At 45.7% G+C, this 27,032-nt stretch overlaps 1 protein-coding gene across 1 annotated transcript in view; it reads right to left on the minus strand.

Moving 5' to 3' along the window:
• LOC117365091 (solute carrier family 2, facilitated glucose transporter member 11-like) overlaps positions 1–26,454 on the minus strand; it is a 38,085-nt gene extending 11,631 nt beyond the window's left edge. The window contains exons 1-5 of the mRNA XM_033955041.1: positions 25,994–26,454; positions 16,696–16,794; positions 13,717–13,877; positions 13,388–13,512; positions 3,691–3,820 (exon numbers count right to left, since the gene is read on the minus strand). Coding sequence (XP_033810932.1) covers positions 3,691–3,820; positions 13,388–13,512; positions 13,717–13,877; positions 16,696–16,794; positions 25,994–26,008 — 530 coding nt within the window. The 5' untranslated portion in view covers positions 26,009–26,454. The remainder of the gene's footprint in view (positions 1–3,690; positions 3,821–13,387; positions 13,513–13,716; positions 13,878–16,695; positions 16,795–25,993) is intronic.
• Between the last annotated feature and the right edge of the window lie 578 nt (positions 26,455–27,032).

A 27,032-nucleotide genomic window follows, 5' to 3' on the forward strand; every position in this document is an offset into this window, starting at 1 on the left:
CATGATGGAATAATTTGAGATGGATTTGGAACCCCAATTACTCTGAAAAGTTGACTCCTTTGTATGAGAGGATGAAAGAGATAGATATTATGAAAGAGAGAAAAGAAAGTGTGTGTATGTGTGTGTTGTCATAATCTGGGTTTGCGGGACTACAAATTCAAAGACAGTGTGCTACCGGGTGCCATCTCAGTGGGGACGCCAACACATCTTTTTCTCTCCACCCTTTGCTCCTTCCCTCCCCCTCCCCCACTACGTACATGCACCTTCCCTCCCCCCATATCTCTAACTTTTCACCGGCATGAGCAGCATCTCTAACATGCTGCTTTGTGCTGGGGCTCTCTTTCTGATGTCATTTCCTGGTCCCATGACCAAGAAGTCATTCCAGAGGGAGAGCCAAGGCTGATGCATGCAGCAAGTTGGTGATGCTGCTCGTGCCAGTGATGTTAAAGGGGGGAAAGGAAGGGAAGGTGTACATGCGCATGACGGGGGGGGGGGGGCAGGGAAGGAGCGAGGGACATAGAGGGGTGTGCCACCACCATGGGTGCCTCCTACACTTGCTACACCACTGGTATTATATGTTAAAGATCATATTGAATCCACACAATTGCAGGATCTGCAGGGTAAGGAAGAGGCACTGTGGGTCAACCTGGAAAAAGGGAATGGAAAATGTATTTACATTGGTGTGTTATACAGGCCTACTTCACAGACAGAAGAAGTGGACAGAAATTTAATAGTAGACTTTCAGACTATAGCTGTAAAAGGGGGAGTATTACTAATAGGTGATTTTAACATGCCAGATGTTGATTGGGGTATATCTATTGCAGGGTTATTTAGAAGTAGAGAGATCCTGGATTCTCTACAAGGAGAACTGTCCTAGAAGTTGGTAATGGAACCCACATGTGACGGGGCCATACTAGACTTAGTACTTACAAATGGAAAGTATTTCTGGCATCCAGTGATCACCGCATGATGTGGTTTAATATTAAGACAGATGTAGAGAGGGGTCATTCAAAAGTAAAGTTTTCAGACTTTAAAAAAAACTATCTTTGTTAAGATGTGGAATTACATCAATGAATTATTGTCTGGATGGGAATATCTGGAAGAAGCAGGAAAGCTGTGAGCAAAACTGAAAGGAGCTTTTCTAAGGGCAACAAATCATTTTGTAAGGAAAGTAAGTAAAAGTAAGAGGAAAAGAAGGCCACTTTAGTTCTCAAAAGTAGTAGCTGATAAGGTAAGGAAAAAGAGGTTAGCTTTCATAAACTACAAAAGATTGCAGAAAGAAGAAGATAGGCTAAAATATCTGGAAAAGTTAAGAGAGGCTGGTCGAGTAGTCAGGAAAGCAAAGATTCAAATGCAAGAAAAAATAGCCGACACAGTAAAATAGGGGGGCAAGACACTTTAGATATACAGTATTAGTGATAGGAAGAAGTGCAAAAGTGGTTTTTTGAGACTTAAAAGTGAAGGGGAGAAATATATAAAAGCTGATAAAGATAAGGCTGAATTGCTTAACAAATATTTCTGTTCTGTGCTCACAGCTGAAGCACCAGGAGTGGGACAGCAGAAGACAAGCACTAATAGGGATAGAGGTGTGGTATATCATGATCAATTTTCAGAGGATTGTGTTCATGAGGAGCTAGCTAAACTAAAGGTAGACAAAGTTATGGGGCTAGATGGTGTACATCTGAGGGTATTGAAGGAACTTAGGGAAATTCTGTCGACTCCGCTTGCTAACCTTGTCAATGCTTCTCTAGAATCAGGAGTGGTACCGGAGGAAGGAAGAGCAAATGTGGTCCCTCGCCTCAAAAGTAGAAGTAAGGAAGAAATAGGAAACTACAGGCTGGTAAGTCTGACTTCTGTGGTATGTAAATTAATGGAAACACTTTTAAACAGAGAATAGTGATGTTTCTGGAATCCAGTGGATTACAGGACCCGAAGCAACATGGAATTAGTAAATGGAAGGTCTTGTCAGACAAATCTGATCAATTTCTTTGACTGGTAACTAGAGAATTGGATAGAATGTGTGACCTAGGAATGGCTTTGACAATGTTCCACACAGGAGTCCAGTGGCTTAGCAAGGGTGAGATGCACCCAGGGTGGTGGCGCCCCTCCCCTGCCCTCTTCTCCATCCCCCCACCCCATCCACTCCTTCCACGCCCCCTTCTGCCGCTCGCACGCACCCCCTTCCCTTCCTCTTTACCTCTTTAACATTCCCAGCATGAGCAGCTACCCCAAACTACTGCTCGCGCCAGTGTCGGCTCTTCCTCTTACATCACTTCCTAGGCGTGGATTCAAGAAGTGATGTCAGAGGAAGAGCCAATGCTGGTGCGAGCAGGAGGTTGGAGTTGCTGTTCGCACCACGAACATTAAAGAGGTATGGAGAAAGGGAAAGGACCCACGCATGCATGGTAGTGGAGTGGCGGGGAAGGAGTAGGGTGGTGGAGGAGGAGAACGGGTGCTGTTGTCCCTACCATGATGGCGCCCGGGGCAGACCACCCCCTCCCTTATTATGCTACTGCAGGAGTCTAATTAATAAACTGAATGTCCTTGGGATGGTCCCCAAAGTGACAGGCTGGGTCAGGAACCCGTTGAGTAGAAGGCGACAGAGGGTAGTGATCAATGGAGATCGCTCTGAGAAAAGGGGTGATACCAGTGGTGTGCCTCAGGTTCTTAGGCCTGTTCCTTTTAACATTTTTGTAAGCGATATTGCTGAAGGGCTATCAGGCAAGATTTGCCTCTTTGCAGATGATACCAAAGTCTGCAATAGAGTAAATACCCCTGATGGTGTAAGTAACATCAGGAAGGATTTAGCGAAGTTTCAAGAATGGCCTGAAATTTGGTTTTAATGCTAAGAAATGGAAGGTCATGCATTTGGGCTGCAAAAACTCAATGGAATGGTATAGTTTAGGGGGTGAAGAACTTATGTGCACAACAGAAGAGTGTGATTTGGGTGTGATTGTATGTGATGATCTTAAGGTAGCCAAACAGGTTGAAAAGTCAACGGCAAAAGCTAGATGGATGCTAGGGTGCATAGGAAGAGGTATGGCCAATAGGAAAAAGGAATATTGATGTCCCTATATAAGATTCTGTCGAGATCTCATTTAGAATATTGTGTACAATTCTGGAGACTGCACCTTCAAAAAGATATAAAAAGGATGGAGTTGGTCCAGAGGAAGGCTACTAAAATGGTGCATGGTCTTCGTCATAAGGTGTATGGGTTCAGACATAAAGATCTCAATAAGTATACTTTGGATTAAAGGTGGGAGAGGGGAGATATGATAGAGACGTTTAAATACCTACTTGGCATAAGTGTGCATGAGACAAATCTCTTTCTTTAAAAGGATGCTTCAAAATGAGAGGTCATAGGATGAAGTTAAGAAGTGATAGGCTCAGGAATAATCTAAGGAAATACTTTCTTACAGAAAGGGTGGTAGATGAATGGAATAGTCTCCCGGTAGAGGTGGTGGAGACAAAGATTATGAGTTCAAGAAGGCATGGGACATTCATGTGGGATCTCTTGGGGAGGGGAAGAGATAGTGGATGTTGTGGATGGGCAGGCAGGATGGGCCATGTTTATGTTTCTATGTAATGTATGTTCCGAATGTCTGTGTCATCAGCTGAAAAGATTAATTAAAACTAATGTAATGAATGAATATCCTGTACTGGTATAATGGGACAGTTTTATATCTTCACCTGAGGCTCAGGAGCAGTCCTACACATTTTCCAATAGCTATGAATAAGGCAGAGGTAATAGTGATCAATCCTCGCAGCTGTTGTGGGGCGCACTCCCCTGCATATATCATATGAACATTCAGTCCCAAACCTGAAAGCAAGAGAACACTGATGAGACAGGAAAGCACACATCAAAACACAAAGATGCTCAGCTGTGAAAGGCTCTATCCAGGGATAGATGAAGGGGTTAGGGAGAGAGGGCTTCCAGATCCAGTCTAGCACTGACTCTATTGAGCAAGATTACCATTGTACTCATACTACTTCAGACGCTAGGCCACTATGTCAGACAATATGGACACAGCTAAGTTTAATTTAAGATTTATATACTTTGTTAGCGGCGGCGCTTCTGCAGCGGCGCTTCTGTTAGCTGTTCTAGTTGTTTTTGTGCCTTTTTTTAGGTTTCCAGGCAGAGAGGTGAGCCGGGGACGCTGAGGAGAGGAGGACTGGGGAGGCAGGCAGATCGGGGTCGCGGCGAGAGTTAGCTCCGCCCACCCCCGCGCGTCACAGGTCGCATCGGCCCGGGCTCCACTAGAAGAGGAAGGGAGCCGGGACACGAGGAGACCTGCAGCGGCGCTTCTGTTAGCTGTTCTAGTTGTTTTTTGTGCCTTTTTTTAGGTTTCCAGGCAGAGAGGTGAGCCGGGGACGCTGAGGAGAGGAGGACTGGGGAGGCAGGCAGATCGGGGTCGCGGCGAGAGTTAGCTCCGCCCACCCCCGCGCGTCACAGGTCGCATCGGCCCGGGCTCCACTAGAAGAGGAAGGGAGCCGGGACACGAGGAGACCTGCAGCGGCGCTTCTGTTAGCTGTTCTAGTTGTTTTTTGTGCCTTTTTTTAGGTTTCCAGGCAGAGAGGTGAGCCGGGGACGCTGAGGAGAGGAGGACTGGGGAGGCAGGCAGATCGGGGTCGCGGCGAGAGTTAGCTCCGCCCACCCCCGCGCGTCACAGGTCGCATCGGCCCGGGCTCCACTAGAAGAGGAAGGGAGCCGGGACACGAGGAGACCTGCAGCGGCGCTTCTGTTAGCTGTTCTAGTTGTTTTTTGTGCCTTTTTTTAGGTTTCCAGGCAGAGAGGTGAGCCGGGGACGCTGAGGAGAGGAGGACTGGGGAGGCAGGCAGATCGGGGTCGCGGCGAGAGTTAGCTCCGCCCACCCCCGCGCGTCACAGGTCGCATCGGCCCGGGCTCCACTAGAAGAGGAAGGGAGCCGGGACACGAGGAGACCTGCAGCGGCGCTTCTGTTAGCTGTTCTAGTTGTTTTTTGTGCCTTTTTTTAGGTTTCCAGGCAGAGAGGTGAGCCGGGGACGCTGAGGAGAGGAGGACTGGGGAGGCAGGCAGATCGGGGTCGCGGCGAGAGTTAGCTCCGCCCACCCCCGCGCGTCACAGGTCGCATCGGCCCGGGCTCCACTAGAAGAGGAAGGGAGCCGGGACACGAGGAGACCTGCAGCGGCGCTTCTGTTAGCTGTTCTAGTTGTTTTTTGTGCCTTTTTTTAGGTTTCCAGGCAGAGAGGTGAGCCGGGGACGCTGAGGAGAGGAGGACTGGGGAGGCAGGCAGATCGGGGTCGCGGCGAGAGTTAGCTCCGCCCACCCCCGCGCGTCACAGGTCGCATCGGCCCGGGCTCCACTAGAAGAGGAAGGGAGCCGGGACACGAGGAGACCTGCAGCGGCGCTTCTGTTAGCTGTTCTAGTTGTTTTTTGTGCCTTTTTTTAGGTTTCCAGGCAGAGAGGTGAGCCGGGGACGCTGAGGAGAGGAGGACTGGGGAGGCAGGCAGATCGGGGTCGCGGCGAGAGTTAGCTCCGCCCACCCCCGCGCGTCACAGGTCGCATCGGCCCGGGCTCCACTAGAAGAGGAAGGGAGCCAACGGCGCCCAGCCGTTCGGCGCGCGGCGAAGGCGAGCGGTAAAGGCGCTCGCCTTAGCGAGAGCGCCTTCGCGAAGGAGCCTTGAGAAGGAGCCCAGGCAGCCCAGCAGCAAACCTAACTTTAACCCAAATAAAAAAAAAAAAAAAAAAAAAAAATCTTTTTTCTCCACTTTCTTCCTTCTCTACCCTTTCGGCTTCTCACTCTTCTCTCTCTCTCTCTCTACTCTTTCAACTAGCTGCACGCCAAAAGCCACTCTCAACCACCGAGGGACCGTAGGAGCAAGGAGAAAGAAATGGAGGCTACAGGAACCCAGCAGAGCTACCCAGTTTACTGCGTTGAGTGTCATATGTATGACTACCTCCCCTCCGGGAGGCGGGCATACATATGCGGTCGGTGTCAGGAACTGGAAAGCCTGAGGATGGAGGTCGGCAGATTGAGGGTCAAGGTCCAGGAACTGGAGGGACTGGAGGGACTGCGCAACATAGAGGAGACGAGCTGGTCAACCAAGGACACAGATGGAGCAGGCCTCATTGTGGACCAGGTGAGGGACCTTGAGAGATTCATCGAGGAGGCCTATAGGAAGGCGGAAGGACAGGACCAACAGCTGCACAGACGGATGTCGGCAGACGAGACCCAGGATCCACAAGGCGACACCGGGGAAGGACCTAGCGGAGGAACCACACAAGAGGAGGAGACCGTGACTCACCGAGACCCCGAGGGTGAGACACCTCACTACACCGAGGACACGGACCTGAGACAGAGGAGGTTGCTGAGGAAAGGGAAGTCTGCTATTGTGGTGGGAGACTCGATCTTGAGAGAGGTAGATAGTCACGTAGCTGGAGGAAGGGAGGATCGGCTAGTGACTTGTCTCCCAGGGGCCAAGACACGAGACGTCACTGATAGGATTGAGAGGATCCTGGACGGAGCAGAGACAGAGGAGACTGCGGTGATAATCCACGTCGGAACAAATGACGTGAGCCGGAGGAACTTCAGCATGGCCACGATGACTGACCAGTTCAGGGTCCTGGGACGAAAACTGAAGCAGAGTAACCGGAGGATAGCATTCTCAGAGATCCTGCCAGTGCCGAGAGCAGATGCAAAAAGGCAGGCAGACCTCCAGGCTGTGAATGCATGGTTGAGGAGATGGTGCCAGGAGGAGGGCTTCCACTTTGTAAGGAACTGGACGTCCTTCTGGGGAAAGAGTAAGCTCTACCGGCGGGACGGCCTGCACCTGAGCACAGAGGGAACTAGACTACTGGCTGCCAATGTGAGGAAGGAGATCGAGAGGGCTTTAAACTGAGGAGAGGGGGAAAGCCGACAGCTGATCTGATGTTGACGCTTCGGACAACAGTATCCAGAACAGATGCTGAACGGGCTGACTGCACAGAGGAAGTAGAGAGACCAGTGGATCTCAGGATCAGACAGCAAAGGAAACAACAGGTAAAGGGAGCTTGCTGGGTGGAGACTAAGGGGCATGGAGACACAGGGGGACTGGGTGGCAATAGGGCGAAAGCTGAGGGCATTATAGGGGCTACACAAGGCGAGGGGGATCGAACAGAGGCCGGGGCCCAGGAGGGGACAAGAAAACCCAGAGGAAAAGCGGGGAATTGGGGTGGCGGAAATGTGGGGAAGCTGAAAGCTACGAGGGTAAAGGCTATGGGCAAAACAGAAGTACAGGGAACAGGAGAGGCGGCCCAGGTGAATGCAGAGGTGGAGGAAAAACGACGGGACCTGCGGTGCTTATACGCAAATGCAAGAAGCCTCATGGCCAAGATGAGTGAACTTGAGGTCGTGGCCAAGGGGGAAGACCTGGATATAATTGGAATTACAGAAACATGGTGGACAGAGGAGAATCAATGGGATGTGGCGCTGCCGGGGTACAAGCTCTACAGGAGAGACAGGACCCACAAGAAGGGGGGAGGCATAGCACTATACATAAAGGACTCTATCTACTCGGTCGGGATGGATATAGCAACGAAGGCAGAGGGGCTGGAATCGCTATGGGTCAAATTGCCGGGAAACAATGGTGCAGGCATAAAACTGGGACTGTACTATCGCCCACCTGGCACGCCGGAAGGACTCGGACACGACCTGGAAGCTGAACTGAGACAGGAGTGCAGGACTGGAAGTGTAACAGTGATGGGAGACTTCAACTACCCAGGGATAGACTGGAGTACGGGTCACTCCAACTGCACTAGGGAAACAGGATTTGTAGAAGCTGTGAGGGACTGCTTCATGGAGCAACTGGTCAGGGAACCGACGCGGGGGTGTGCTACCCTTGACCTCATCCTGAATGGATTAGGGGGGCCTGCAAGAGGGGTAGAAGTAGGAGGACCACTAGGCAACAGTGACCACAATGAAATCAGATTCACATTAGAAAGGGGGACACCCATAGTAAGGAGAACCGCAACAACTGCGCTCAACTTCAAGAAAGGGAACTATGTTGCTATGAGGGAAACGGTGGGGAGGAAGCTCAGAAACATCTTTAGGATGGAGACTGTGGAAAGCGCCTGGACCCTATTCAGGGACACCCTGCAGGAAGCACAAAAAACGTACGTCCCCAGTTTCAGGAAAGGATGCAAGAACAAGCGGACAAAGGACCCGATTTGGATCTCAGCAGAAGTAAAGAAGGCAATAAATGACAAAAAAGTGTCCTTCCGGAGATGGAAAAAGGATCCAACTGAGGAAAATCACCAGGCGCACAGGAAATGCCAAAAAGAATGCCACCGAGAGGTTAGAAAAGCAAAAGGGAAATACGAAGAGGGGCTGGCCAGGGAAGCAAAAAACTTCAAGGCATTCTTCAGTTACGTAAAGGGGAAACGACCAGCGAGAGAGGAGGTGGGGCCGTTGGACGATGGGGATAGGAAGGGAGTGATTAAGGAGGATAAAGAGGTAGCTGAGAGGTTGAACACGTTCTTCTCGTCGGTCTTCACGAGAGAAGACACATCTAATATACCGGACTCAGAGGAGCTCATGATTGGGGAACAGGCTGAAAAATTGGAGCACATAGAGGTAAGTAAGGAGGATGTCCTCAAACAGATAGACAGATTAAAATGCGGCAAATCACCGGGTCCGGACGGGATCCACCCAAGGGTTCTGAAGGAACTAAGACAAGAAATAGCGGGCACAATCCAGCATGTTTGTAACCTATCCTTGAAAACTGGAGAGGTACCAGAGGACTGGAAATTGGCGAATGTCACACCTATATTCAAGAAGGGATCGAGGGGTGACCCCGGGAACTACAGGCCGGTGAGCCTGACTTCAATTATAGGGAAGATGGTGGAAGCTATGATAAAAGACGGCATTTGTGAGCACATTGAGAGAAATGGCCTACTGAGAACAAGCCAGCACGGATTCTGTAAGGGAAGGTCGTGCCTAACGAACCTTCTGTACTTCTTTGAGGGAATAAGCAGTCGGGTGGACAATGGGGAACCCATCGACATCATTTACCTCGATTTTCAGAAGGCTTTCGACAAGGTACCACATGAAAGGCTGCTTAGGAAACTGTGGAATCACGGGGTGGGAGGGGATGTGCACAGATGGATCGAGCACTGGCTGTCGGGTAGACTGCAGAGGGTCGGAGTAAAGGGCCAATATTCTGACTGGCGGGGAGTCACGAGCGGTGTGCCACAGGGATCGGTGCTGGGGCCGTTACTCTTCAACATATTTATCAATGACCTGGAAAAAGAGGCAAAGTGCGAGGTTATAAAATTTGCAGACGATACGAAACTGTGCGGCAGAGTTAACTCCAGGGAGGAGTGTGAGGACCTGCAAAGGGACCTAGACAAGCTGGAAGACTGGGCAAACAAATGGCAAATGCGCTTTAACGTGGAAAAATGCAAAGTCATGCATATAGGGAAAAAGAACCCGTTGTTCAACTACAAATTGGGGGGGGCATTGTTGGGAGAAAGCAATCTTGAGAGAGACTTGGGTGTGCTGGTGGATGCATCACTGAAGCCATCTGCACAGTGCGCAGCGGCCTCAAAAAAAGCCAACAGGATGCTGGGCATCATAAAGAGGGGCATAACTACCAGGACGCGGGAAGTCATCATGCCACTGTATCGAGCGATGGTGCGTCCGCATCTGGAATACTGCGTTCAATATTGGTCGCCGTACCTCAAGAAAGACATGGAGGTACTTGAGAGAGTCCAAAGGAGAGCAACGAAACTGGTAAGAGGGCTGGAACACTACTCATATGCTGAGAGGTTGGATAGGCTGGGGCTCTTCTCTCTGGAAAAAAGGAGGCTCAGGGGTGATATGATAGAGACCTTCAAGATCATGAGGGGCATAGAGAGGGTGGATAGGGACAGATTCTTCAGACTGAAGGGGACAACAGGTACGAGGGGGCACTCGGAGAAACTGAAGGGAGATAGGTTCAGAACGAATGCAAGGAAGTTTTTTTTCACCCAGAGGGTCGTGGACACTTGGAATGCGCTACCGGAGGAAGTGATCAGGCAGAGTACGGTACAGGGATTCAAACAGAGACTGGATGGATTCCTGAGGGATAAAGGGATCATGGGATACTGAGAAAGCTAACCAGAAAATAAATGTAGAAACCCAACCAGGTCGTGCAGGTGCAAGACCGGAGGGCTAGGACTTTGATGGGAAGATAGGACTCAATTAGGAAACCGAGGTGGCATGGGGGCCCCTTCTGGTGATTTAGACAGGTCGTGACCTGTTTGGGCCGCCGCGGGAGCGGACTGCTGGGCAGGATGGACCTATGGTCTGACCCGGCGGAGGCACTGCTTATGTTCTTATGTTCTTATGTTAGTCGTCTTATGTTTTCTGGAATATTCTGAAGCTCATTTTCATAGCACATAGATTTACAAAATTATATGTTTCTATGGGGCTCGTTTTCAAAAGATAAAAATGTCCAAATAGTGGCATAAAAGGGTAGATGGACGTTTTTCTCTCCATACCTTCCAAATTGCTATTTTCGAAACCCAATTTGTAGATGGATTTCTATGCTGTGTTTCTGCAGTGCCTCTAAATCTCAAGGGGACATGTTGGAGTCCTGTTTTGGGTAGGATTAGGGTGGGCTTATGAGTTGGACATTTTTCTGCAATAATGGAACATTCTGAAGTGTGTCCAGGGCACAATTTGGACATTTGAGGCTAGACCTGTGTTCTTAATGAATAAGTGCCAAAAAGGTGCCCAAACTGACCAGATGACCACTGGAGGAATATAAACATAACCCACCACACTCCCCCAGTGGTAACTAAGGGTTTGAGACTCAGACAAGCTTCAGAAAGAAAAGGACACCCTCTGGGACACATTCTTAGCCAGTAGCTATAATAGAAGAGTTACTTCTTAAGCCCTAAAACTTCTGGAGAATTCAACCCATAAAAATAGCAATAACCAACAACCAATGGATAAACAACTCATGTTGCTCCCCTACACCCAAGAAATGACAGACTGCATAGGTAAATTGCTAAAGAAAAATCACATCAGAAGAACATACAGCACACCACAGGAGAAAGCATCCATACTCACATGTGTGAAGGCCCAGCTACCTTGGCTCCAATTCCCTGGAGTTTATGAAATCCCAGGTAGCTGCAGCCAATCAGACACTGGTGGATCTGGCTGTATCATAGAGGAAAGGCTACCAGAAGATTTTAGGTGGTCAAAAAGAATCAAAGAAGCAGTAGAGATAGCAAAACATCCATGTAACCTCAATGGAGACAAAGGGCTACTCTAAAACAAGGCATGGCAATCACCCATTCAAAGGACAAATATCCCTATCTCCATCCCAGAGTTTCGAAATGTGACATACAGAAATTCCTTCCCCTTCCCCCCAGAGTCACAACTGTTCCAATGAATTTTCTGCTTCATTTTCCCACAAAATTTAAATTTATCAACAAACTTTCTGTCAAAATTCAAATTTATAACCAACACACTTTCTCGCCAAAATTTCCTGTATTAAACCACCCACCTCAAACCACAACCAGTCAGGTTTGAGAACCCACTATATAAAGAACTGCAGACCTCACATCACACCCTGAAGAAAACAGCAGCACAATGGCTGAGATGTTGGAAATGTACAAACAAACAGGAGAGAGAATCCCCACATTAATATCCAAACGTACACACAAAAAGGGGGATTTCTGAAGGATCAGAGTGGCCACCAGTGAATGTATAAGTTAAGAAGCAGTCTGTATAAAAATAAAAACAAAAGAAGAAAACTCTTTCTGAAGTGATAAACAGTCTTTATTCTTAATCATAAGGTCTTCAAATGGAAGAAGACTCAACATGGCCATGCATCAGACTACACAGCTGAAACATGGCCATGTTAAGTCTCCTTCCATTTAAAGTTCTTAAGAATAAAGACTTTACCATTTCAGAAAGAATTTCTCCTTTGTTTTTCTTGAGGATAGAGACTGCCTCTTAACTCATACACTCACTGGAGGCTTCTCCAGTCCTTCAGAAACCCCACTTTTTGTATGTACTTATGAGATGTTGGGCATGGCAAGACCCAGCCAACTGCAACAATCACTACTTATCTTTCTCTTACTTTATTTTATCTAGTCAACCACTTTGTATTCTTTAGAAACCTTTAACCCATGTGAAGAATTTCTCTATTTTCTTTTCTTACGCTAAAGGATGTATTGTAAAAAGATTCCTGGACAAAACTTTAGCTTACCAGGCTAGTGTCTGGAGCAAAACTTTAACGTGCTCTATTTGTGAATTCCTGGTCTTATCAAATGTTTAGGAAACCTCTGAAATCTTATTTGTATGACAAATTTGTTTGAGAAACCTCTACTTGTGAATTCTTTTCCTTACCAAATGTGTAAGGAAGCTGTGAAATCTTATTCGTATGACAATTTTGGCTTAAGATACGCAACCATGCAAGATATATAATTCGATATGTATTCATCTGCGTCTGGCAGATTCTCTTTGTTGTAAACCGCTCTGAACTGTTAAGGTATAGCGGGTTATAAATAAATTATTATAATTACTTTATCCAAACACCTTGGGGGCAGAGAAGCAGGATGTCATGCTGTCCTTTTGAGTTTGGCTGTGAGTAGGGTTTTGAGGACATGTCCGGGGGTCCGGATGGCTTTTCAAAACCCGGCACTGACAAGAGCAGGAAGCAGGGGGTGGGGCTAGGGCAGGCTTGGGGGCAGGGATGGCAACCATAGCTTTGAGCACATAAGCCCAAAAGAGAGACAAGGTGCAGAAAGCAACCATTGGCTGGAGCATTACCCTTCCCCTGGGTGCAGTGACAGTCTCAATTTGGGCTGGTGCAGTTCCATTGGTTTTATGTACTATTCATGCTTATTTCATAAGAATTTGAAATCAATTACTTTTGAAAAAGGAAATCATTTCCTACTGTCACTCAATACATGCTTCCTATAGGGTTGGCAAAAGAAGTCTGGAAATGCTTTCAGTGGCCTTTCAAAGCCTGCACTGGAGAAATGGCTCAAATCCCACCTTTCTCATTGATGTTTCTCGTGACACTGGACAAGTCTGTTTACCCTCCACTACACCAGGTATAAACCAGGATTAGATGTACCCTCTGGACAAGGGTCTACCTTTGGTATCTGAATAATAATTAATAACTCATCTTGAGCAGAGGCCTGAAAGGAAACTAATGAAATCCAAGTCCTGGGTGGGAATTTTAATGGCAGGACAGCTCTGGGGAGGGAGGTTGGAGGTATAGGGAGAAAGATACAAAACCCCTGACTGAAGAAATGCTTCTAGGAAAAAGTCCATAGACAGATGACCTGTGACTGAGGAGATCACTGGCAGAAAAAGAACCTTATTTTATCTGAGGACTGTGAGCTGCATGTAAAAAACTGAATGTGTACCTGAGCCAACCCCATACAGGAATCGACCTAATATCACCATTTCAAAGGAGCCCAGGGTCCGACTGAAACCCAAGACAGCTGCACCCAGGAGCGCAATGATATTATTATATAAGAGGGTCTTCTTCCTGTAGTGGTGAAAAGGAGAACATATGTCAATGTATGGAATATCTATAGCCCTTTAATAATACTACTTGATGATATAGGCACATATAGAAGCACATTCATGGAGTTTGAAATGTAGCTCCCCTCTTTCTGTTCATTCATTGCAATCTTTAGTCTTTGTCTATCCTAGAAGAGATCTATCACACAGGAGCAAAGGATTGCTTTACCTGCCAAATCTGACAGAGAGGTAGGCAACATTCAGGGAACCCAGCAACCCCCCTACGTTGTAGATGGCGATGATGACAGACCATAGTAAGCTAACTTTCTCCTGATGAAGAGGAGAGCCATAGCGATCCTGCCAGGTCTGGTTGATGAACTCCTTAATATACTGGAAAGAAGCAGAAGCAGGTGAAAACGACTTGAGCATAGATTTATTATACTAAGCAATTATTCCTTTTTTATATATATATATATTATTTCTTTATTAATTTTCACAATATTCACAAGCATAAATCTTGTTCCATATAATACAGAGAAGGAAACTATTCAAATCACAAAAATTTTCCACATTGAACGGTATAAATTTTTTCCTCTTCCTCAGACCACAATGTTGAGGAGTGGTAGTCAGAATCTAGTTTAGAAAAAATAGGTATCTAACATTCAAAGAAAAGGGTTAATGGACTATCGGTTGCAATATTCACATAATTCCATTCCTTAATCAATCCTTAATGATCTTTTTCACTTTTAGAAATTCCCTCAAATGGTCTGGAGAGTAAAAAGTATATTTTATTCCCAAATACCTAGCTAGGGATCTGCTAAAAGGAACATAGCACCAAGTTTAAGAGTCTCTTGACGTAGGGAAAGAAAGTCTTTTCTTCTCTTTTGCGTAACTTTTGAGACATCCGGGTATATCCAAAGTCTTTGATCTCCAAATAATTTTTGGGAATTTTTAAAGTATAATTTCAAAATCGAATTTAAATCTTGCTCAAAAACAAAAGACACTAAAAGAGTAGCTCTTTCAGTATCTACAGACAAGGTTTGTTCCAAAAGGGCAGAAATATTCCCAAAATCAATCTGTTAGCAATTATTCCTTTTTTTTAAATTGATCATTCATGTTCTATTTCTGATCTTTTAATGGTGATGTATATAGTTTGATATCTTCACATTCTACGATTGCGCAAAGAGAGGTTAAGTGACTTGCTCAGAGTCACAGAGGATGTAAGAACATCAGATATGCCATTTTAGGTCAGACCAGATATCCACTGAGCCTGATATTATGCCTTCAACAGTGGCTACTCCAGCTCATCAAGAAGTATCCAAAGACCATGATCCTTAGTATTCATTCCCAAGGTTAAGCAATGGCTTTCTCATGTCTGGATGGCTAATAATTACGCAGCAAAATACAAAATCACAGAGAAACCAATGAACTTATCTAGAGATGCACGCAGCTGTCCATATCTCATCAAGGGGGTGCCTTGGCTGATTGCCCTACAGAATATCCTGTTTCGTAACCTTCAGAGGCAAACTCAGGAGCATGACCCACTGCTAGTAAATCATCACTTCTCTAAGCTACATGACATATGCAGGCACGCACACAACTTAGAGATGTTACGCACGTATGTCATGCACTTATGTCTCACAACTTAGAGATGTAATGATTTATCCCAGTGGTTCTTAAACCTGTCCTGGGGATCCCTAGCTAATCGGGTTTTCAAGATATCTCTAATGAATATGCATGAGAAAGATTTGCATGCCTGTCACCTCTATTATATGCAAATCTGGCTCAGGCATATTCATTAGGGATATCTTGAAAATCCAACTGGCTTGGGGTCCTCCAGGACAGGTTTAAGAACCACAGGTCTATCCAATCCAGCTACTCTCAGTTTCAAATTTTATCAAGGCACAACATATTAGCCCTTAGATCAGTGTCCCGCAAATGTTGTCGAGCCACAGCACACTAAACGTAGTGGCTGCGGCTCAAGGCATCCATCCAGATGTGTGTGAACATTAACGCGATGATGTCACGAATATGCGTGACATCATCACGTCAATGTCTGTGCATGTGCGAAGGCACACCAGATGGGCCCTGAGCTGCCAGTGGGGAGTGCCAGCAGGGAAGACACACAGAGAGGAGAAGTGCTGGCGCCGGCTGATTGCCTACAGCAGGGGTAGGGAACTCCGGTTCTCGAGAGCCGTATTCCAGTCAGATTTTCAGGATTTCCCCAATGAATATGCATTGAAAGCAGTGCATGCACATAGATCTCATGCATATTCATTGGGGAAATCCTGAAAACCCGACTGGAATACGGCTCTCGAGGACCGGAGTTCCTTACCCCTGGCCTACAGGATATGCCTCTCACTGTGAGAGGCATGTCCTGCAGGCAATCAGCCAGCGCCTTTCCTCCTTCCCGGCGTCTCACGACACACCTGAAATCTTAGGAGGCACACAGTTTGCGACACACTGCCTTAGACACTTTTGGGTGACAGTTTTTGTTGAATTAGATTGCTACATAAGCTCATTTATTTTGTCTTTTTGTTGCGTGGACAACTTAAGGACTCCTGATGCAGGCTCTGTAGCTGAAACACGATCCATTTTTTTTGTTTCACTTCCTATTTTTGTCATTAAAGTTTTAGTTTGACGGTCTGGTCTTCTCTGCTCCTATGGGGTTTTTTTCTTTTGGGTTTGGGGCAGAGTTTTAGTTTCTCCTTTTGGTTTTCCTATCCAATCTACCCATCCATCCCACAACTACTCAGCTCTACAATCCCTTCCACACCCTCCAGGATTTTATACATCTTTACCGTATTTTCTCTCTGCGTTCTCTGCTTCAGGTTGCAGAGCCTTAACCTGTTTAACCTTTTTTCATAGCAGAGTCATTCCATCTGCTTTTTTATTTTGATTGTCCTCCTCTCTACCTTTCTCAGTTCATTTTTGACAATACACCCGATACTCATGGTGTAGTGACATTATGGATCAATATGAGTGAAGAGTGGGTAAAATGATTAGCTCCAGGGTCTTCTGCCAGCCCAGGTGCTCCTCAGTTCCATGGGAGGTGTATGGTGAAAGGGCATTGGAGCCTCCAAATTCTACCTCCATCAGAAATCGAGACAGGCAGGGATTCTCAAACCTTGTTTGGCTTTCAAATTGTTCTTTTTCTATGGTATATATTGAAAGAGAGCTTTTATCGCTAAAGAGTAGTTGTGCTTACCTCTGATGGAGAGCTGATAGTGGAGATCTGTAACCCATACTGGAAAGTACCACCAATTCCAAGGACTATGCTTAGCAAAGCTAGATTCCAAGTTACCTGCTGCAGGAGAAAGGAATGATGAAACAAGGCAGATAATGTCCGCATGTGCACACAGCCTACATACACACACACATATACCGAGTGTACATGTAAGACGGAGACAACTGAAACCAGGATCTTTGGCTTCTACCAAAACCAAATCTGTGTCCAAAATTGGCCACTCAGTTTCAGTAGAAACCAAAATCAAACCGTACCTTAAGAAGGATATGGCGTTACTCGAGAGGGTTCAGAAAAGAGCAACGAGATTGATAAAAGGTATGGAAAACCTTTCATATGCTGAAAGATTAGAGAAACTGGGGTTCTTTTCCCTGGAAAATTGAAGGCTTAGAGGGGACATGATAGAGACTTACAAGATCATGAAGGGCATAGAGAAAGTGGAGGGGGACAGATTCTTCAAACTTTCAAAAACTACAAGAACGAGAGGGCATTCGGAAAAATTAAGAGGGGACATATTCAGAACCAATGCTAGGAAGCTCTTCTTCACCCAAAGGGTGGTGAAGACCTGGAATGCGCTTCCAGAGGGTGTGATAGGACAGAGTACGGTATTGGGGTTTAAGAAGGGATTAGATGATTTCCTGAAGAAAAAGGGCATAGAAGGGTATAGATAGAGGATTACTATACAGGTCCTGGATCTGATGGGCCACCACGTGAGTGGGCTGCTGGGCACGATGGACCTCTGGTCTGACCCAGCAGAGGCACTGCTTATGTTCTTATGTTCAAACCTGTCCCCCAGCAATCCCCCACTCCCTCACCTGACCAAAAATGCCCCCCTCCCAAGCACACTTTAATACACAACTCCAGTGGTGCCTCCTTCCTCCCCACCCCCGGGCCTAGATCGTTGGTGGGTAATGGATGCAGAAGAGTCCCCCCTCACTCCCGCGTGTAGCCAGTTCCAGTAGAAATAGCAACTGAGGCTGCCACGGGAGGTCTCGGCAGCCTTTTCTACTGAGCAGCAGCAAGTGATCGTGGAGGAGGGGGGAGAGTTTCGGTTTCAACTGAAAGTGCACTGGCAATTTTGGCTGAAACCTGAACCTAGATTTCAGGCCAGTTTAGGCGCTGAACATGAAACTGAAATTTGGTTGGCTTCTAATGTAAGTTATAGATTAAAGGGGTCATGGATTTGATATACCTTTTTTCCAAGGGTACAATCAAAGCAGTTTACATATACTGTACTAATATGTAGGTACTTTTTCCTGTCCCTAGTGGGTTCACAATCTGTTATGTGCTTGCATTTACATGCATAACTTCGACAGCAACATACTTAAGTGCCAATTAGCACTAGCATACAACTTGCTTAGCATGTGAATGCAAGGGGGCACGCACAGGGGGAGGAATGGGGTATGGGTGTGTCCAAAATTTACACACATGTAACTTACAGGCAACTCCATTAATTGGAACCTAAGGACAGTACTAGGTAGACTATACGGTCTATATCCCATAAATATCAAAGAAAAATGACAACTCAGAACTGTACACAATATTCTAAATAAGGTCTCGCCAGAATCTTATACAGGGACATCAATACCTCCTTTTTTCTATTGGCCATCCCTCTCCCTATGCCACCTAGCATCCTTCTAGCTTTAGCTGTCGACATTTCAACCTATTTGGCCACCTTAAGATAATCACATACTATCACACCCAAGTCCTGCTCTTCTTTCATACACAAAAGTTCTTCACCCCCTAAACTGTACCATTCCCTTGGGTTTTTGCAGCCCAAAAGCAGGATCTTGAATTTCTCAGCATTAAATCATAGCTGCAAAATTTCAGACCATTCGTCAAGCTTCACTAGGTCCTTCCTCATGTTGCTCACACCATCAGCGGTGTGTACTCTATTGCAGATTTTGATATCATCTTACCTGACAACTCTTTAGCAATATTGCTTACAAAAATATTTTTAAAAAACAGGCCCAAGAGCCAAACCTTGAGGCACACCTCTAGTAACATCCCTTTCCTCAGAGAGATCTCCATTTACCACTACCCTCTGTCACCTTCCACTCATCTCAGTGGCATAGTAAGGTATGAGGGTGGCAGTCTGCCCCGGGCGCAGTCTTCCTTGGGGTTGCCCTTCCTCTCCAGCCCCACTTCCCACTCCTCCCCCTGCACTCCTTCCCCGTACCTTTTTAACTTTGGCATGAGCAGCGATGAACTTGCTGCCCACGTCGGCTTTGGAGAGCTCTCTGACATCACTTCCAGAAATGACATCGGAGAGAGCTCCGAAGCTGATGTGGGCAGCAAGTTTATCACTGCTTGCACCAAAGTTAAAAAGGTACATGTGCGGCAGGGGGGTAGGACATGAATGAGGGAAGAAGAGGGGCATTACAACCCCGGGTTCCAGTCACCCTCGCTACGCCACTTACTCAACCAGTTCCTGACCCAATCTGTCACTTTGGGGTCCATCCCGAGAGCATTCATTTTAGTAATTAGATGCCTAAGTGGAACACTGTTAAAGGCTTTCCTAAAATATAAATACACCATATCTAGTGCACTCCCTCTATCCAGTTCTCTGTTCACCCAGTCAAAGAAATTGATCAGATATGTCTGACAAGACCTGCCTCTAGTGAATCCATGTTGCCTTCAGTCCTGTAATCCACTGGATTCCAGAAACATCACCATTCTCTGTTTTAAAAGTGTTTCCATGGAAGTTAGAATTACCAGCATGTAGTTCCCTACTTCTTCCTTACTTCCACTTTTCTGGAGAGGGACCACATCCGCCCTTCTCCAATCCTCTGGTACTACTCCTGATTCTAGAGAAGCATTGAAAAGGTCAGCAAGCAAAGTCGCCAGAACTTCCCTAAATTTCTTCAGTACCCTTGGATGTACACAAGCCGGCCCCATTGCTTTGTCCACCTTTAGTTTAGATAGCTTCCCACGAATGCAATCCTCTGAAAATTGATCAGGGTCTACCACTCCTCCATCCCTATTTGCATTTGTCTTCAGCTATGATCACAGAGCAGAAATATTTGTTAAGCAATTCAGCCTTATCTTTATCAGTTTCTACATATTTCTCCCTTTCACCGTTGAGTCTCACAATGCCATTTTTGCACTTCTTCCTATCACTAATATATTAAAAAAAAGAAAAGTCTTGTCTCCCTTTTTTATCGTGTCAGCTATTTTTTCTTCTTTGTGCATCTTTGCTTTCCTGACTATTTGACCAGCCTCTATTAACTTTTCGAGATATTTTTCCCTTTCTTCTTCTTTCTGTGATCTTTTGTAGTTTATGAAATCTATCCTTTCTTTCCTTACCTTTTCAGCTACTACTTTTGAGAACCAAAGTGGCCTTTTCCTCTTACTTTTACTTACTTTTCTTACAAAATGGTTTGTTGCCCTTACAATAACTACTTTCAGTTTTGCCCACTGCTTTCCTTCTTCTTCCAGATGTTCCCCTCCAGACAATCATGAATTTATAATGCATGTAAATAATGAGCAAACTAGATGGACCGTTCAGGTCTTTATCTGCTGTCATTTACTATGTTACTATGTTATGTTACTATAACTTGCATGGTTAAGTGCTGCATTTAAACTTGGGCATGCCTAAATGTAGACACTTTTCTGCCAATTTAGGCAAGTACCGGTATTCTATAAGAAAATATACACAAAAATATGGTGCTCAGTTATCAAGTTGCCTCACATGTCTGTACATACATCTTCATACAAAGATACAACCTGCACATGTCATACACAGCCTGTACACATTGCATATACCTGTGGTTCCCAACCCTGTCCTAGAGAACCACCTGCCAGTCAGGTTTTCAGTATATCCCTAATGAATATGAATGGATCAGATCTGCATACCCGTGACCTTCAGGACAGGGTTGGGAACCACTGGTATACACAGTGACAGATGAGTACCATACACACTTTATTCCTCACTGTGACTCCAGGGAAGTACTAGCTGTGCTGTTTGGAAAAGTGACCCAGAATAGGAAGAGAATGCATTCAAATAGGGCCACAGCTATGAGATAACAATTACTGTGGCTAATGTAGGCTGAAATGTAAGTTTAATCTCAGTGAACAGAGGAGAAATATCAGAAGTCTCTGTTTACTCTTACTCATGAAAAAGGTAACTGGCATTCCCAAAACTGTGAAGAGAGGAGGTTCCTTAGGTGTCTGAGCCAATAAGGGCCTTAGGCCCCTTCCCGTGTATCACATGGCTGTCTGTAGCCCTCCCAAGCAAGAACTCGGGTGACCTCACTAACTTTGCTATTTAATTTGAATCCTCTCTGGGCGGTGTGTTCCAGTGGCGCATGAGTTTGCTCCTTCTTTGGGCACCTCCAGATTTTCACGGGAGTTACTCCTCCTTTGGGCACCTCCAGATTTTCGCTTCCTCTCATTGTATAGCTCTATTTCCTTTCTCTGTTCCTCTCCTTATGGCTCCTATTTACTTTCTCCTTCTAATACTCACTCTCTCCAATCTTATTCCCTTTCCCCTCCACACCATAAGCCCTCAATATCCTTCTTTTCCTATTCTCTCACCAGCCATTTTGTCATCTATCTTATTAGAAACATAGAAACATAGAAAGATGACGGCAGATAAGGGCTACAGCCCATCAAGTCTGCCCACACCATTGACCCTCCCTTTTAAGTCTAATGTCCCATTTAAGTAGAATTGTAAAAATGCCATTCTACTGACCCGCTCTTTCAAGTCCTATCCTTTGGCAGATCCTCGTAGGGATCCTACATAGGTATCCCATTTATTCTTGAAGTCTGGGACGCTGTGTGCCTCTATCACCTGCATTGGAAGCTTGTTCCAATGCTCAATCACTCTCTCCGTGAAGAAGTACTTCCTGGCATCTCCACGAAACTTCCCTCCCCTGAGTTTGAGCGGATGACCTCTTGTGGTCGAGGGTCCCTTCAGGAGAAAGATATCATCTTCCACCTCAACCCGTCCCGTGATGTACTTAAATGTCTCAATCATGTCTCCCCTCTCCCTACGCTCCTCGAGAGAGTAGAGCTGTAACTTGCTCAGTCTTTCCTCGTACGGGAGACCCTTTAGCCCCGAGACCATCCTGGTGGCCATCCGCTGAACCGATTCAACTCTGAGCACATCTTTACAGTAGTGTGGCCTCCAAAATTGCACACAGTATTCCAGATGAGGTCTCACCATGGCTCTGTACAATGGCATCATGACTTCAGGCTTCCTGCTGACGAAGCTTCTCCTGATACAACCTATCATCTGCCGTGCTTTAGATGAAGCCTTCTCCACTTGAGTGGCAGCTTTCATATCAGCACTGATGATTACTCCTAAGTCTCGTTCTGCCGTAGTTCTGGTTAAAGTTTCTCCATTCAGGGTGTAAGTTCTGCAAGGATTTCTGTTTCCAAGATGCATGACCTTACATTTCTTGGCGTTGAAGCCCAGCTGCCAGATCGAGGACCAGCTTTCTAAAGTACGCAGGTCTTGCTCCATAGCATCCTTTAGATTATAGTCGTTTACTATATTGCATAGTTTGGCATCATCAGCGAATAAGGTTACCTTGCCTTGAAGCCCTTGAGTCAGATCCCTAATGAATATGTTGAAGAGGAGAGGGCCCAGGACTGAACCCTGTGGCACTCCGCTAGTCACTTCCGACATTTTAGAGAGAGTACCATTAACCACTACCCTCTGAAGTCTGCCACTAAGCCAATCTTTGACCCATGTAGTTAGAGTTTCTCCCAACCCCATTGATTTCATCTTGTTCAGCAGCCTGCGGTGTGGGACGCTATCAAACGCTTTGCTGAAGTCCAGGTACACGACGTCCAAGGACTCGCCTGAGTCCAGTCTTTTTGTTACCCAGTCAAAGAAGCTGATAAGATTGGACTGGCATGACCTACCCTTGGTGAATCCATGTTGACTGGGATCCCGGAGATTTTCCTCGTTTAGGATCGTATCCAATCTATACTTAACCAGTGTCTCCATGAGTTTACACACTATTGAGGTGAGGCTTACCGGTCTATAGTTCGCAGCCTCAGCCTTGCAACCCTTTTTATGTAGAGGAACGACGTTGGCAGTTTTCCAGTCCAACGGTACTTTCCCCGTACTTAGTGAAAGATTGAAGAGCACTGCCAACGGTTTTGCCAGAACATCTCTCAATTCTCTGAGCACTCTTGGGTGTAGATTGTCCGGTCCCATGGATTTGCTCACCTTGAGTCTTGCCAGTTCGTTGTAGACGTCCCCAGGTGTGAACTCAAAATTCTGAAACGGGTCATCCACGTCTTGTTTCTCTTTCAACTGTGGTCCATGTCCTGGTGCCTCGCAGGTGAAGACTGAGCAGAAATATTCATTTAGTAGTTCTGCTTTCTTGGAGTCCGCCACTGCGTAGTTTCCGTCCGGTTGTCTAAGGCGTACTATACCGTCTGTGTTCCTTTTCCTATCACTGATATACCTAAAGAAGGATTTGTCCTTATTCACTGCACTCAAGCTCAAGCATTCTCTCTCTTCCATTCATCCATCTCCTTTCTCTTTGAGCCCCTCCCATCTTCGTCATTGCCGTTATTATTCCCCTTTGCTTCGACACACTCTCTTACTCCTTCTTCTGCTCTCTGCTGGGGATGTGAATCCAAACCCTGGCTCCCCACATGTGTAACCGCCCTACCCTTATACCTATTATTCTCCTTCAGTCCTCCTCTCTTCCTTTCTCATGTGCCTTATAGAATGCTTATTCTGCCTCCAACAAACTGCCCTACATTCATGACCTCCTTATCTTCTGGTCCCTCCACCTGCTTGCTCTAACTGAAACATGGACCTGCCCTGAGGACTCTACTGCAGCTGTTGCCCTCTCCCATGGTGTCTACCATTTCTCCCATACACCTCTCCCTACCAGTCGAGGCGGAGGTGTTGGGTTTCTTCTCTCTCCTTTTTGCAGATTCCAACTTCTTCACCCTTTATCCCATAGCCTTTCCTCAATTGAAGTCCACTCTGTCTGCCTATTCACTCCTTTACCTCTGCAGATAGCGGTCATTTATCGCCCCCCCCTCCTAACAAGTCCCCTTCCTCCTTTCTCACTGAATTTGACTCCTGGCTTTCTTGAGTCATCTTCTCCTTCCCTCATTCTTGGGGACTTTAACTTTCACCCTGATGATCCCACTGACAAGTTTGTTGCTAAATTTCTTGCCTTAACCTCCTCATTTGATCTCCAACTTTGGTCCACAACCCCTACTCACCAGGATGGCCACTGCCTTGACCTTGTCTTTTCTTCCAACTGCTCTCTCTCTCTAACTGCTCTACTTCACTGCTCCCCATCTCTGATCACCATCTGATATCCTTCACCATTACTCCCCCTCCGCCACGCCCAGTCACCTCCAAGAGGTTTCAAAATCTTCAAGCCCTCGATCCTCCCATGCTCTCATCCACTGTTTCACCTCTCCTTGTCTCCACTATGTTATCTAAGTCTGTCCATGAGGCTGTCTTGTCACACAATTCTATTCTCTGCTCTGGACACCCTTGCTCCCCCTGTTTCTCACTCTGTCAGGCGTACCAAACCTCAACCTTGGCTCACTCCCGGTGTCCGTTACTTACATTCCTGCACCCGCTGTGCCATCATTTTCTTCTGCGCATTGTGAGGAAATATTTACCAACCTGATTAATATCCATTTAAATATATTTCAATACAATTTGTGGTGATTTTTAGTGCACGTTATCAACCACACTGGAGACAATCCATTTTTGTACCTGGGGCAATGGAGCATTAAGGTCCCTTTTTATCAAGCTGTGGTAGAGCGTTTTAATGCGGTACGGTGAGGTAAATGTTCCGACGCTCATTCAAGTCCTATGAGTGTTAGAGCATATACCTCGCCGGCTCGTACTAAAATACTCTACTGCAGCTTGATAATAGGGGGCCTAAGTGACTTACCCAGGATCACAAGGAGCTGTAGTAGGAATTGAACCCAGTTCTCTGGAATCAAAATCTACTGCACTAACTATTAGGCTACTTTTTTTACTTTCTTTAATTCCACTGTGCTGCTTTCCTCCACCTTTCTTCTGGGTTTTTTTTTTTGTTTTCTGTAATCTCATCCCATCTCTTCTGCTTTTACTTTCTTTAAACTCACCGTGCTTCTTACCCTACATCAGGGGTGTCAAAGTCCCACCTCGAGGGCCACAATCCAGTCAGGTTTTCAGGATTTCCCCAATGAATATGCATGAGATCTATTTGTATGCACTGCTTTCATTATATGCTAATAGACCTCATGCATATTCATTGGGGAAATCCTGAAAACCCGACTGGATTGCAGCCCTTGAGGAGTGTCTTTGATACCCCTGCCCTACATTAATTGTGCTTCTACTTTTTTTTATCTCTTTTTTCTATTCCAAAGAATAGCAGAATCTCTAAATAGCAGAGAAGGACTGGGAAGATATACTGATATTATTTGACCCCCCAAACTCCTCTCTGTCCCATGTTTTGTGTAGTCCTATGTATCTTAAGAACTATTAAGAAGTGTAATCAGTATTCCATTCAGTTGCATCTTGAAATTGTTATTGGGGTAATCCCTAAATACTTCTTAAAAATATTTTCCTATCCTTGTCATCTAAATTCAACTACTAATCTTTCACCTAACTCCTCTGGGATCACTTTTTTTCATATCGAAAATTAATTTCTGCATTCTTTGCTTATTCTAGCTTGTCTGAGGACAATTGATATCATTTATCTGCCATCATTTGCTATGTAAAGATGTTATAGATATTACATTATTGCCCATGAAGACATTTCTGACGTCAACTGACATGATCAGCCAATCTCCGGCCAAGGAAACATTTAGAGGCACTTACATAATGAGATTTAAGATGTGAAACTGATGCTGTGGATGGCTGGAATCAGACCTAGAGAATGACACAGGGGCAAATTTGTCCCCGTCCCGTCCCCACGAGTTCTGTCCCTGTCCCATTCCTGCAAACTCTGCCTTAACCACACAAGCCTCGAACACTTATGATTTTAAAGTGTTCGAGGCTTGTGCAGATGAGGACAGAGCTTGTACGATTGGGGCAGAGCTCACAGTGATGGGATGTGAATAGAGAGATCCCCTCTAGTATTCTGTTGAGGTACAACTTCTGGGATTTCTCCTTCTACGTGTGTCTACATGAAAACAACTAGTCAAGTCTCTTTTGTAAAATCAGAACCTAGCAGGGTAAGTTTGGATGCCGGGAGAGCCCCTCACTCATTATTGCATTCAAGACATTGAAATAGAGCAGAGCAGGAAAAGAAACAATGGAAATAAAAAGAAAACATACCGGTTTGGGAGACATCTCTGGACTTTGGACGTTCTGTCTTGCTGCGCCGTATGCCAGGATCAAACAGCCTGAATCCCTACTGTGGGCTCCGTCTCTAGCAGTGTTCAAGTCCAAGTTAAAAGCTCACCTCTTTGAGACTGCTTTCAACTCCTAAATCTTCTCACCTTGGATTCTGCATCTCCAACCCTCTATGTCTGTCCAAGTTAGATTGTAAGCCCTTTCGATAAGGACTGTCTATTTAATCTCAAAATGTACAGCGCTATGTACACCCTTCAGCACTATAGACGTGTTGAATAGTAGTAGTAGTAATATAGATGAAACTCCAGATGAAATATCACCATTGGATTCTTACATCCGCATGTGTATGTACACACAGGCCTACAGATATAAGTGACTAACCCAAACTATCCATCAACCCTCAACCCCTCTGGTTGTTGGCACTGCAGTTCCCGATGGGTCAGGCTGATTATTCTGTGTAGGATTAGAGATGATCTGATTTTATTCCAGCAGAGCAGAGAAGATTGGGTGTTGCTGAGGATTATTAGGGTCAGTGATTTTAATGATGACAGAAATTACTGTAATGCAGACTTAATCTAAAACAGGCTGGTTAAAACTCAGACAGAAACATTTCTGAAGCTTGTGGGGTTAGTTGGAACTTTAAAGTGTAATTTGGAAATAAATCAACACATTTTCTTAATAACTAACATTTGGTTCAGCCTGTTAGGAAGGACTGGGGCATAGGTAGCTCCAAGGGTCACCTAGACAAAGGACATTGTATTTATGCATCTATATACTGTATATGTATTCTGTTTTTATTTATATAAATAAATCTTGTTATCTCCAAGGTTGATGTGTACTGTCCTGCTCCCAACTTGGTTTCTTTCTCAGTTTTGTTCTGTGTGGGGTAGTTTCACCTAGTTTTTTGTGCTTTGCATAGGAAGCTTGCCCACAAGCAGACAGTATGCAGAAGACAAGTCCAATTTTGGTCCAGGTTCAGATCACAGTTGAAAACTCTGGTCCAGGGTCAGTATCTAGTAGT

Source organism: Geotrypetes seraphini, chromosome 8 (genome assembly GCF_902459505.1).
Source record: "Geotrypetes seraphini chromosome 8, aGeoSer1.1, whole genome shotgun sequence".
Lineage (NCBI taxonomy): Eukaryota > Metazoa > Chordata > Amphibia > Gymnophiona > Dermophiidae > Geotrypetes > Geotrypetes seraphini.